This window comes from Pinus tabuliformis, chromosome J (assembly GCF_031772625.1).
Source record: "Pinus tabuliformis cultivar Carrire ecotype Pingquan chromosome J, CPIR1, whole genome shotgun sequence".
Taxonomy (NCBI): Eukaryota; Viridiplantae; Streptophyta; class Pinopsida; order Pinales; family Pinaceae; genus Pinus; species Pinus tabuliformis.
The window spans coordinates 1,192,697,665-1,192,710,259 of NC_142295.1; the positions used below are offsets into that span (position 1 = coordinate 1,192,697,665).

General features: G+C 33.5%; 1 protein-coding gene across 2 annotated transcripts; it reads left to right on the forward strand.

The window, feature by feature from the left end:
• Window positions 1-10,101: 10,101 nt before the first annotated feature.
• LOC149231364 (uncharacterized) lies at window positions 10,102-11,410 on the forward strand. Of its 2 annotated transcripts, none has more exons than XM_089376280.1 (2): window positions 10,102-10,242; window positions 10,736-11,409. In XM_089376280.1, exons 1-2 carry the CDS (start codon window positions 10,149-10,151, stop codon window positions 11,083-11,085), a joined length of 444 nt encoding a protein of 147 aa, XP_089232406.1. In that variant the 5' UTR covers window positions 10,102-10,148; the 3' UTR covers window positions 11,086-11,409. The 2 variants fall into 2 exon arrangements, with proteins under 2 accessions (XP_089232406.1, XP_089232407.1); XM_089376281.1 differs by having other exon boundaries at window positions 10,112-10,295; window positions 10,736-11,410.
• The last annotated feature ends 1,185 nt before the right edge of the window (window positions 11,411-12,595 follow it).

Below are 12,595 nucleotides of genomic sequence, written 5' to 3' on the forward strand. Positions count from 1 at the left end.
TCAGTAACTAAGTTGCAGTGCAGCAGTGGGCAACATGATGCAACATGATGAGAGGAGGTGCAATGTGGATGCAGTGTTGGGAGAAAGGACCAGCAATAGCACGGATGTAGCAAGAGGAATCAGTGGGATTGATGCAGTCAGAGATAAAAGTGATAGAGGTTAAAGTAGTCAGATACTGAAGAGTGCAGAGAAGGACTGACAACAGTGCAAAAAGGTAGAGTCAGAAGAAGCGCAGATTTTTCAGTCGATAGAGGTAATAACAGTCAGAGACTTTGATGACAGATGCATCATACTGATTCAGGTTGGAAGTTTTTTTTTTGTTTCTGGAGTTGCTGGAGCAACAATACTAGAGAGAAGTGTTGCATGCAAAACATTCCAAAGGTTTGGGATTGGGATTGAGTTGAATTCTTGTCTTGTTGAGAGGAAGTGTTAAGAATAACAACAAGAAATGCTAAAAATAGAAATTCTAAAAATAGCATTGAGAATATTCCAATTTTAATTTGTCCTTGAATTAAAATTCAAATTTAGTCTCACGAGCTGCTTGGAAAATAATTAATTAATTCATTATGGATTAATTAGTTGGAGAAATTCAAGCTAGAAGTCTCTGTGAAGTCATGCAATAGTTATCTCTTAAATTAAGGAGATTATCCCTTAATTAAGGATATAAGGATGAGTTGTAATTAGTTAGCTCAGTTTACTGAGCTAAGTCCAGCTAGATTAGTTCCAAACTGTTTGAGGAACTAATTATGAGTTCAGTCAGTTAATGCATGCATGCATCCAACTAGTGTACTCTAGATAACTGAAGATTCTCTCATAAATAACTCATGAATCTCTATTCAGAGGAAGAGAAAGACCTAATTGAGATTAAGGATAGGGACAAAGTACTATCAGTGGCATGAGTTTTCCTGTAAAGGAAACTCATCCATGTAAAAGGAATAAGGTTCCTTGAGGATTGTGGAGTTTTACAGGGTGTGAGATCAGTGTTACACTTGGTAACAATAGGATCACCCAAGAGAAATAGTGCAAGGAAATAGGAGGCTTGGACGGTAGAGGAGAAGGTTTGTGAGAAGCCTTGTTTGCCTCTGAGCATCCAGGAGGATTGTACTGAGAGCTGGCTAGGTGTGAGAGCTAAATCTTTGTGTAATCTTGATGTATTTACACCTTGTATGATAATACAGATGGTGGGGTTTTTGGCTGAGGCTTTCCTCTAAGTATTTTTCTGTGTTTCATGTGCATTTATTCATCTTCTTATGGCTATATGTTTTCAGCTCTGATTCAGCTCGATCTTTAAGCTTCTGCAAGTTTGATAGTAGAAGTAGATTATAGTATTTTTCTTTGTTATATTGCATTATCGAGTTAATCTACAGTCAGATTTCCTACAGAGATCTGAAGGGTAGATTTGTAGAGAATTCGTAGGAAATTCTATATGGTATCGAAGCAGTGAACAATATACAGAGAATAGAATTCGAAGTTTGAAGTTCGAGGTTGCAGGTGCAAATCGAATTCATATCATACTTACAAAAAGAAATGAGATGGGTCATTATGTGACTAATCACCCATCGAAGAAGTCAAATAAGGGATCCTCGGAAGGATTGGAAGGTGAGGCATTAGCCTCTTAGTTCAAAATGGACTTAACCCTCATCGCATGCATGGTGTCAATGATGATGGGTTATGGTTGGTATATTGAAAGTGAAGCCTCCTTCCACATGACCGATGATAAAAGTTTATTCAGTGCCTTGGAGGAGAAAGACCTCAAGATGCGCATAGAGATGGGTAACGACGAAAGGTTTAGTGTTTTAGAAATGGGCACAGTTTATTTTCAGAGGGAGCATGGAGCTCCTATCACCTTGACAGATGTGAGGCATGTTCCTAGACTGAAGTAGAAATTGGTATCGCTTGTGATGTTGGAGGGCAAAGGCTACGATGTTGTGTTCAGGAAGGGAAAGGTTTTCCATAGACACATCACCATGAGACAGGTGAACTATATCAGTTCACGAGTCAAGAACCTGTTTTCTCTTGAGGTTTAAGATTTATGCAAAGCCTTGAGGAGCAAGGCAAATGTTAGAGACTTAGTGGTTGAGAGCGAGAGTAAATTACCTCTCAACATGTAGTCCCAGAAAATGTCTCAGAAAATTGTGGAGGATCCACAATTGGAGAAGTGGGCAGAGGGAAATAGGGGCAAGATTCTTGAAGTACCCAGCCTCTTTGATTAGACCTTTCTATGGGAGCCCCGATGAGGAGTAGTAGGACTGGCTGAGTGGGTAGAGACGGATGCAGATGGAGCGGAAGAGAGAGCTACAGTGCAAGAGTCTTAAGACTATGCGAGGCTATCAGGCTACAACAGTGTGAGAGGCACAGGAGTGTTGCACCAATCCAAGATGGACAGAGAGATGTGCAATGGTGCGAGATGCGGGGAGTTGTTGCAACAACACAGAGGTTAGAGAGGGAGCACTTGTCAGCGACAGAGGGAGCTTCAATATCAAAGGGTGTTTCTAGCTCAACAGGGAGGTCAATTGGGAGACCGGTTACTTACTTCTCAGTAACTGAGTTGCAGTGCAGCAGTGAGCAACACGATGCAACATGATGAGAGGAGGTGCATTGCAAATGCAGTGCTGGGAGAAAGGAAAAGCAACAGCACGGATGTAGCAGGAGGAATTAGTGGGATTGATGCAGTCAGAGATCAAAGTGACGAGGCTAGAGCAGTCAGATACTGAAGAGCGCAGAGAAGGAGTTACAACAGTGCAGAAAGGCAGAGTCAGTAGAAGCAAATAGTTTTCAGTCGATAGAGGCAATAGTAATTAGAGACTTTAATGATATATGCATCATACTGATTCAGGTTGGATGTTTTTTTTTTTTCTTTTTCTGGATTTGCTAGAGCAACAACACTAGAGAGAAGGGTTGAATGCTAAACATTCTAGAGGTTCAGGACCGGGATCGAGTTGAATTCCTTTCTTGTTGAGACAGAGTGTTGAGAATAGCAACTAGAAATTCTAAAAATTACATTCAAAATATTCCAATTTTAATTTGTCCTTGAATTAAAATTGAGAATTAAAATTCAAATTTAGTCTCACCAACTGCTTGGAAAATAATTAATTAACTCATTATGTATTAATTAGTTGGAGAAATTCAAGCTAGAAGTCTTTGTGAAGTCATGCAATAGTTATCATTTAAATTAAGTATATTATCCCTTAATTAAAGAGATAAGGATGATTTGTAATTAGTTAGCTTAGTTTATTGAGTTAAGTCCAGTTAGATTAGTTCCAAACTGTTCGAGGAACTAATTGTGAGTTCAGTCAGTTAATGCATGCATGCATCAAATTAGTGTATTCGAGATAACTGAAGATTCTCTCATAAATAACTCATGCATGTGTATTCATAGAAAGGCCTAGTTGAGATTAAAGACAGGGACAGAGTACTATCAGTTGCATGAGCTTTCCTATAAAGGAAACTCATCCATGTAGAATGAAAAAGGTTCCTTGAGGATTGCGCAGTTTTACAGGGTGTGAGATCAGTGTGAGAGATCAATGTTACACTTGGTAACAGTAGGATCACTTAGGAGAAACAACACAAGGAAATAGGAAGCTTGGAGGCCAAAGGAGAAGGTTTGTGAGAAGCCTTGTTTGCCTGTGAGCATCCAGGAGGATTGTACTGAGAGCTGGCTAGCTATGAGAGCTAAATCTTTGTGTAATCTTGATGTATTTCCACCTTGTATGATAATACAGATAGTGGGGTTTTTAGGTGAGGTTTTCCCCTGAGTATTTTTCTGTGTTTCATGTGTATTGATTCATCCTCTTATGGTTATATGTGTTCAGCTTTGATTTAGCACGATCTGTAAGCTTCCGCAAGTTTGATAGTAGAAGTAGATTATAGTATTTTACTTTGGTATATTGCATTATCGAGTTAATCTACAGTCAGATTTTCTACATAGATCTCAAAGGTAGATTTGTAGAGCATTTGCAGGAAATTCTACATGGTATTGGAGTTGATTTTATTGGAGCAGTGAACAGTATACGGAGAAGAGAATTCGAAGTTTGAAGTTCGGGGTTGAAGGTGCAAATCAAATTCATATCATACTTACAAAAAAAAAAAAAACGAAATGGGTCGTTATGCAGCTAATTGCCCATCGAAGAAGTCCAAGAAGGGATCCTTGGAAGGATTGGAAGGTGAGGCATTAGCCTCTCAGTTCGAAATGTACTTCACCCTCATCGCATGCACAGTGTCATCAATGATGGGTTGTGGTTGGTATATTGACAGTGGAGCCTCATTCCACATGACTGGCAATAAAGTTTATCCAATGCCTTGGAGGAGAAATACCTCAATATTTGCATAGATAATTCAGTTGTAATGTTTATGACATTACAACTGTCATAAACAATTCAATGATTGAAATTACTCCAATTGTCTAAAATTGAATTAGACAAGATATATTAAAATATAACTAAAACAACAAAAACAAGAGGTAAAAAATCCTTAAAATATATCTATAAGATAATAATTATAAAATTTAATTAACTTTTAATATAAAAATTAAATAAAACTAATGTCTATAATATTTAATATTAAAATGATATTTGTAATATTGAATTAAAATTCTCATATAAAAAGTTAAATAAAAAACATACTCGAATTTTACACACACTGATTTCAATCGAACATCACTCAAATTTTAATCACATTAATTTTAAGACATCTTTACCAAAGACATTCATTGAGCAAAAGTTTCACTCTCTGCGTGATCGTCATGGAGTGAAGGACACAGTTCCTTAGCAACTTGTCTTTTCTTCCTCTTTTCTTTTAATTACATTGTATTTTGAGGGTGGGGTTTTCCCACGAGGTTTTCCCTCTTTCCTCAATTTTAGTACAAGTTGCATTGTATTTTGGGTGACCTTTGGCCTTAGGTGTCAGGGCCCATTTTCTATTTTTCCCCATAATGGTGTTCAGGGGGGGTGTTGGAGGTACTACACACCTAGGACCTTCATTACTGGCACGTGCAGACACTTAGTTAAGGGCATGGGACTACATGCAAGATCCTTTCTACATGATTTACTCCCTGATTTGCTCCTTCTTCACTCCACAACTGGCTAGTTCTTCTGCATGATTTACTCCATGATTTGCTCCTCCTTTCATTCCGCAACTGGCTAGTTCTTCTGCATGATTTACTCCTTGATTTGCTCCTCCTTTCACTCTGCAACTGGCTAGTTCTCTCCGAAATATGTTGTAGTTGTTGAGTCCTCTCATTGATCACCACTATGGTGCATTACCTTGGGATCTTCACCCGATAATGCTATATCATGAGCATTGTAACCTATTTTATAAATAAATCATTCTTTTGTTCTTTCGATTTTCTTTTAGTGTTTTTGCTCTACAAAGCTGTGTGTTCAACCTTTACTAGCTAGATTCATCTATGCAGGTTTTCTAACACATTTACATACTCTCCACCTAGAAATACCGAAGTACGCACCTTGATATTGCTGGTGGTCTTCTAATTTATTATTGGCAGATTTCTATTTCTATTCTCTATATTCTCTACTCCCGGAGGCCATTTGAATTGAAAATTTGTTTTCCCGTTTTGTTTTGAAATTTGTTGTTCCGCCTTATTATCAGACAGCATGCTCTCAAGTCTCTTTCATCAACGGAGTTTCAGGTTTGTTTTGGTATTGGCCTGTGTCTGCAATGCCATCATAGGGCTTTTCGCATGCTGGCTCATTATTTGTTGTCATCCTTCAGTAAGCGCATTCCTGAGTCACTGCGGGAGAAACTCTAGGTTGGAGATCATGAGCCTGGGAGTCCCTATAATTACTTGGCCTATGTTTGCAGAATAGTCATTTAACTCAATGTTTCTGGTAGAAATCCTGGGGATTTTAATTAGTTGGCCTATGTTTGTAGAACGGTCATTTACCTCGATGTTTCTAGTAGAAAACCTGGGGATTGGCATACAATTATGTTTGGACATGAGCAGCGTGGCCGATAAAGATGTAAGAAGAGCAGTCACCATGCTTCTGGTGGAGGAAGAAGGAAAACATATGAAGAAGAGAGCTTAAGAGCTGAGGAAGATTGAGAAAGAGAAAATAGCTATAAGTAAATTGGGTTCTTCCTATACCAATTTGAAATGTTTTGTTCAACAAATGCAACCACTGCAAGCTGCTGGAATTTGTTTAGAAAATTAGAAGTGTATAGCCTTTATTTACTATCAAATATATGGTCAAATTGAACATGTAATGTGCTAAAATCTTGAACAATAAAGTTTTCATTGTAATATTATGTTATCCTCAGAAATGGCTTGCGTCTTGTCAACTTTACAAAGAGATTTTAGGTTATAAAAAGGGAATCACTCATATTATATTAGGTTGAAAAATTTCAGAATTTTTAATTTATTTTTTAAAATTGTTTTATATATAAAATAACCCAATGCAGTCAGTATATTAACATTTTTAGTCTGAAAAATCGAATGGCTTATGAATTTTCAATCGAATGGCTTATCAATTTTCAATCTAGCAATATATTTCTACCAAGCCTGTACTAAAAATTTAAATAAAGAGATGATATATTTCTACCAAGCCTGTACTAGAAATTTAAATAAAGAGATGATATACGAAGTTAAATTTTACAAAGTGTATGTGATTTATTTTTAAAATTATAATTTTTAAAACTTTTTAATATAATTAATATATAAAATATTTTTATTTATTTAATAAAAAATTAAATAATTTTTTTTAATTAGAACCAAAAAAATTGAATGGCTTTTGAATTTTCTAGCTGGCAACCCATTTCTACCCAGCCTGTGTTGTGATTTATTTTTAAAATTATAATTTTAATTTTTTTTAATATAATGGATATATAGAATATTTTTATTTATTTAATAAAAAATAAATAATTTTTTTTTTAATGAGAAGTTTGACTTTTAAGTTTATTTTATTTTAAATAGTAGTATGTACCTGAAGCTTGGATATTTAATTGTGATATTGTGCTAATCAATCAATATTTATATGGAAGACTAACATTTTAATAATATTTTTTATTTAATATGGAAAAGTATTTGGAAAAGTATTTTTTTATTGTGTTTTAAAAACATTTTTGATTAATTTTGAAAATATATGTTATTAAATTTTAAAAAATAAAATAAAAATAAAAATTATTAAGATTTTATTTATTTATTTAATACAAAATTTATTATATGAATTATTTTTTTTAATTAAATTATAATTTTAAAAACAAAACATATATAATTCGAATTCAACATTTTTCTTTATAATAAATTTACATGTTTATTTTATTTAAAAAAATGAAATAATCCAACATATAATTTTTTCTTTCTAAAAGTTATTTAATAAAAAATCACAAAATATTATTTTAAGAGATAATTATAATTATTTTTCCAATCTTTAAAATATGTGTCAAAATTTATATATAGTACAAAGACTTGTATTTTCTTTCATAAATACTAATTATTTTTAATATTTCATTTCTATTTATTATATACCTTAATATATAAAATATTAAATGTTTTTCTATTATGTATTTATTGATAATTTTCAATTTCTAAATTTATTTGTTCAATCTTATTTTTTTGCCATACATTGAATTTTATTTGATCTTATGTAGAGTGAATATGCATTAAGCAATACCAATATGTGCTATCAATGAAGCTGTTTGAATACACAATAATGTGAGAAAGACATGGTCTGTATTTTTTTGCTCAGAACATTATTTTACCAGATAAATTATGAATTATTTTACATTCACAAAATTGATTATATTTACATTTACTTCCCATATCCCACACATTACACTATTATTATATTTGATTTCATCTTCTAAGCAAAAACCTTACCTCTTATGCGACTTGTACTTATGAGGAAGCCTGGCTAGTCAGTGCCAATTCTATCTGGATGATAATATCATCCAGATAGAAAAGAAAAGAAATATATGATACAAATACAGAGATAGATTATCAAATTGTACAGAATTATTGAGATTTTGTCTTAGTCAAAATAGGCAATAGGTATGTAGTAGTAAAATTCCAAATTATTATCATTATTGATCTGGAGTGGGTGGTTAGTTCTAGTTCTATGATCTCATGGTATATGATACAAATACAGAGATAGATTAACAATTGTACAGAATTATTGAGATTTTGTCTTAGTCAAAATAGGCAATGGGTATGTAGTAATAAAATTCCAAATTATCATCAATATTTTTCTGGAGTGGGTGGTTAGTTCTAGTTCTATGATATCATGGTGGTTTTTGGTTCGCTTAATCTATTTCCAATAAGGTGAGTTTGTCAATTATTCTAATATCGTTTTAAATTTTCTTATTTAACCTGACCCAAAACTCTAATACAATGTTCAGATTTCTCTTTTTAAATCTATAAACAATAATAAACTTTTATTATTAATTTTAAATTCTTCATAAACTTTAATACAATGTTGTTGAGATTTTCCCTCATATACAATGTTGTTGAGATTTTCCCTTCTAGTAAAATCCTTAAACAATAATAAACTTCCAAACCTTTCGTTATTAACTTTAAATTTCCAATAATATTGAGATCTTCTCCTTCAGTAAAATTTGTAAACTATAATAAAATTCCACACTTTCGCTATTAACTTTAAATTCCTAATAAAGTAAGTGAGACCATTACTCCAAATAGAATTACACAACCGTATGTACAAAATAAGAAAGTCTATTTTTCATCACAGCGTGCAGTATTGTCCTATACAGACTAGGGAATCTCCTGCTGAGTTTAGTTCATTAAGGCAAGAAGAGTCAATGCAGAGGTCACGCTTTACTGAGCAGCGCGTTAGCCGACATGCATGTTAACCGTGTTGGTTAGGTCCCAATTCGTAACATTATTACAATGAAAGGTAACCGTGTTTAGATATTTAGGAAATCGAACCGGATTAAGGTTTTAATAGTAAGTATTAAGAGGTATAAAAAAATGTGAGTCTATAAAGATTTTTGTAAATTTAAATTATAGTTGTTAAACTTCAAAATTTTAGGTGTTTTAGATGTTGATGGTGCTGAATCTATTTCCACCATCAAAAACAAGATTCAAACACTGCCACTATAAAAATTTTTGAAATTTTTTATCCAAATTCTAGCCACTTTTAACCCCAAGCAATTCTTCCGCCTAATTAGACAACTTTTAAAAAAACCAATAACAGTCCTTTTGAATGGACGACATCCCTATTCAATAACAGTTAACCCATGAAATTAATTTTCAAAGATGCGGTCGTTAGTCCAACATCGTAGTACACATCATATTCAATTATAATGGAGTCATACTTGACCCACCTATGTCCGGACTGAATGGTATTAATGTAAATGTGCTCCATTGATTTTTTTGGAAATTGTGTAGTCAATTCAATCCGGTTGAATTTCTCGAAGGTTCTAGAGGATGGAAAGTCAAGTTTTAGCATTGATATATGATAAAAGAAAACTTCAAAGTAGGTATTGAAACTTCGAATATTTTCACTGATTTGTTATGCTAATGGAAAGGCAAATTTTAGCATTGATATATTATAAAAGAGACACCGAAATTTGAGCCTTGATATGTTATAAAAGAGAAACTGGAAGTCTACATTCAAACTTTGTTTTTATATTAAAAATTGGCACAGTTTAATTAATCAATTAATTAGACTATAAAAGTTAAAAATTTGCATAGTTTAATTAATTAATTAATTAAATTATAAAAATTTAATTAATTTGCATAGTCGATGCAGAGGTCACGCTTTACTCAGTAGAGCGTTAGCCGACATGCATGTTAACCGTGTTTGTTAGGTCGCAATTCGTAACATTATTACAATGAAAGGTCACCACTTGTTCGTGATTGACTTCTGCCACTACCTTGACAGAAAGATCGATTTGACGACCGCACCATTGATAATAGTAAATTTTACACAGAGATCGAGAATATATCGTTTCATGAATTTGAGGAATATTTATCCCTTTGCTTCAGGGTTACATCCGGAAAATCTTTCCAATGATAGTAACAATGGCGTGCGTATTGTGGAAAAGTTCGGCCAACGACGACGTGGATTGGGTTGTAAGTCAAGGGGGCATAAGGTTTAAGCCTGCTTTCGTTGTATCCCTCCCACTATTTAATAACTGTCAGACACAAGAGGTTTCTATGCCCAGCATAACCTGCAGAGATGGAATTTGTAAGTAATGATATGAAATCCCCACTTGCAATTCTGTTTCTGCTTATCACTGGAAGTTCAATGGTGCGCGCACTTCATCCATCAGGTGAAAATTTCAGACAGATATGTATGCATGGGTGTGTTTTGGGAAGCGGTTAGGTAACTAAACAGAATTAGTTGTTGCTGTTTGATTGAAGAATTGTACAATAATTCCAGTGTTTGTTTCTGTTCATCTATGTTTAGAATGTACAGTGGATAAATCTTGGATGCATATTGTTTTGGATTCGAAAGGTCGACCAACAAAATGAACACTTATTTTTTGATTTTGCCATTAAAGAATAACAACTACAGAAATCTACAAACAAAATTAGTTTAAATTATTTTGAGAAGCATTAAAAACGTTATAAATCTTTGATGTTCAACTGGTAAATATGATCTAATGGTTAAATGGAGAGATTTAATCCCACAAATTATGTAGTCCAATGACTGAGAGCAGCTGCTCCGAGCATGATTTATATGTTAAATTAAATTCATATTAGTTTATAAGTACTATTAATGAAATCATACTGATGCTTTGGATCGGTAATTATGTGTACCAGGTGTGACATCGTCCGATACTGAAACTGCTGTTGCTGTTATTGGGAAATGCGAACTGAAGGACTTTGTAACAGTTTTTACGCAGATTGATGGCAACGGCTGCCTCAGTAGCAGCATCAGCTCTGAAAATTTATATAACTATCTAATTATTGTGGAAAACCGTTGTCACTATTGCAATGCCAAGGGCGTAGGCATTGAGGTAGAAGGCTACCTCCTCGGAAATGAGATTGTTAATTTGACACGGCCCTTTGCGCCAGGGGGAGACAAATTTGTTCTCAAGTATAGTAACTCCAATGAGGTCGGTGGAGTCAGCCCTGCCCATGCCACTTTCTATGAGTGCAGGAATTTATGATCTCTGTTCCATCTCCTTAGCGTTAGGTCTAGTATGTGGTAAGAAGAAAGAGAGGATATATATAGAGGACAGAGCACAGATGATGTTGTGTTACTCAATTCTACCATTCTGTAGGTCAGGGCTCTTGGTTTCAGCTAGTTTTTAGCATTGAAGTTTTGAATTTAAGTTCATTGATGTTCACAACCACAGATTTCCTTTTCAGATCTGGTTTATGTAAGGCGAAATCATTGAAGTTGTCTTCATTTTCAGCGATTGTGATTTTGCTTCAAAGTTCTGAATTTACTTGACAATTTATGTTATTGCCGTTTACGTTCTAACCAATGTCTGTACTGCCTTCGAAATTTCATTTTTTTGGATGCGTTACGGTGTATATACTTCCTTTAATATAGCATTCAATACAGTTCTTGTGAGCGGGGTGTTCACTTTTTTGATAGTAAGTATTAATAGGCATAAAAAAATTTTGAATGGACGACATACCCATTCAATGACAGTTAACCAATGAAACTATTTTTCAAAGATGCGGTCGTTAGTCAATCACTGTACACATCATATTCAATTATAATGGAGTCATACTTGAACAACCTATGTCCGGACTGAATGGTATTACTGTAAATGTGCTCCATTGATTTTTTTGGAAATTGTGTAGTTAATTCAATCCGGTTGAATTTCTCGAAGGTTCTCAATGAATTTTCAATACTAATAACTCAGGGGATGGAAAGTCAAGTTTTAGCATTGATATACGATAAAAGAAAACTTCAAAGTAGGTATTGAAACTTCGAATATTTTCACTTCGAATATTTTCACTGTATTTTTATGCTAATGGTAAGGCAAATTTTAGCATTGATATATTATAAAAGAGAAACTGAAATTTTAGCATTGATATATTATAAAATAGAAACTGAAAGTCTACATTCAAGCTTTGTTTTTATATTAAAAATTTGCATAGTTTAATTAATCAATTAATTAAATCATAAAGTTAAAAATTTGCATAACTTAATTAATTAAATTATAAAAATAATTATTTAATTATTTTTATAGTTTTTTTAAGATTTTATTTAGAATTTAATAAAATTTTAAAAAAATTATAAATTTAATTTATATAATTTACAAAATTTAAATGAGAATATTGAATCTATTTATACATTTAAAAATACATTTATACCATATATTTTATTGTCATATTTCTGTTTTTTTTTTTTCAGAGAGAAATCCTTATATGGCCGAAGCCTACAGATATTTACAATCGATATGGCCGAAGCCAGCAGAGATTTACGGGCGAAGCCAGCAAAATATGGCTGAAGCCAGCGGAATACGGCATAACCGTTACAAATCGCCGAAGCAAGGGGCAAAGAGAGCCGCCGCAGGATTTGAACACGGCTGGGGGGTGCGAAAGCCAACCGCCCCAGCCGTCTTGTCATGCACATCGCGTGCATTTTATTGTCATATTTCTATCTAATAAAAATATTTTTTTTATAACATACCAGTTAAATTTATATAAAAAAAATGCAAA

Bases quoted from the DNA above. Each gene is read 5' to 3' on its own strand.
- LOC149231364 (XM_089376280.1), top strand. From the start codon at position 10,149: ATGGAATTTGTAAGTAATGATATGAAATCCCCACTTGCAATTCTGTTT. The intron at 10,243-10,735 runs GTGAAAATTTCA...TATGTGTACCAG, and splicing joins GCGCGCACTTCATCCATCAG to GTGTGACATCGTCCGATACT.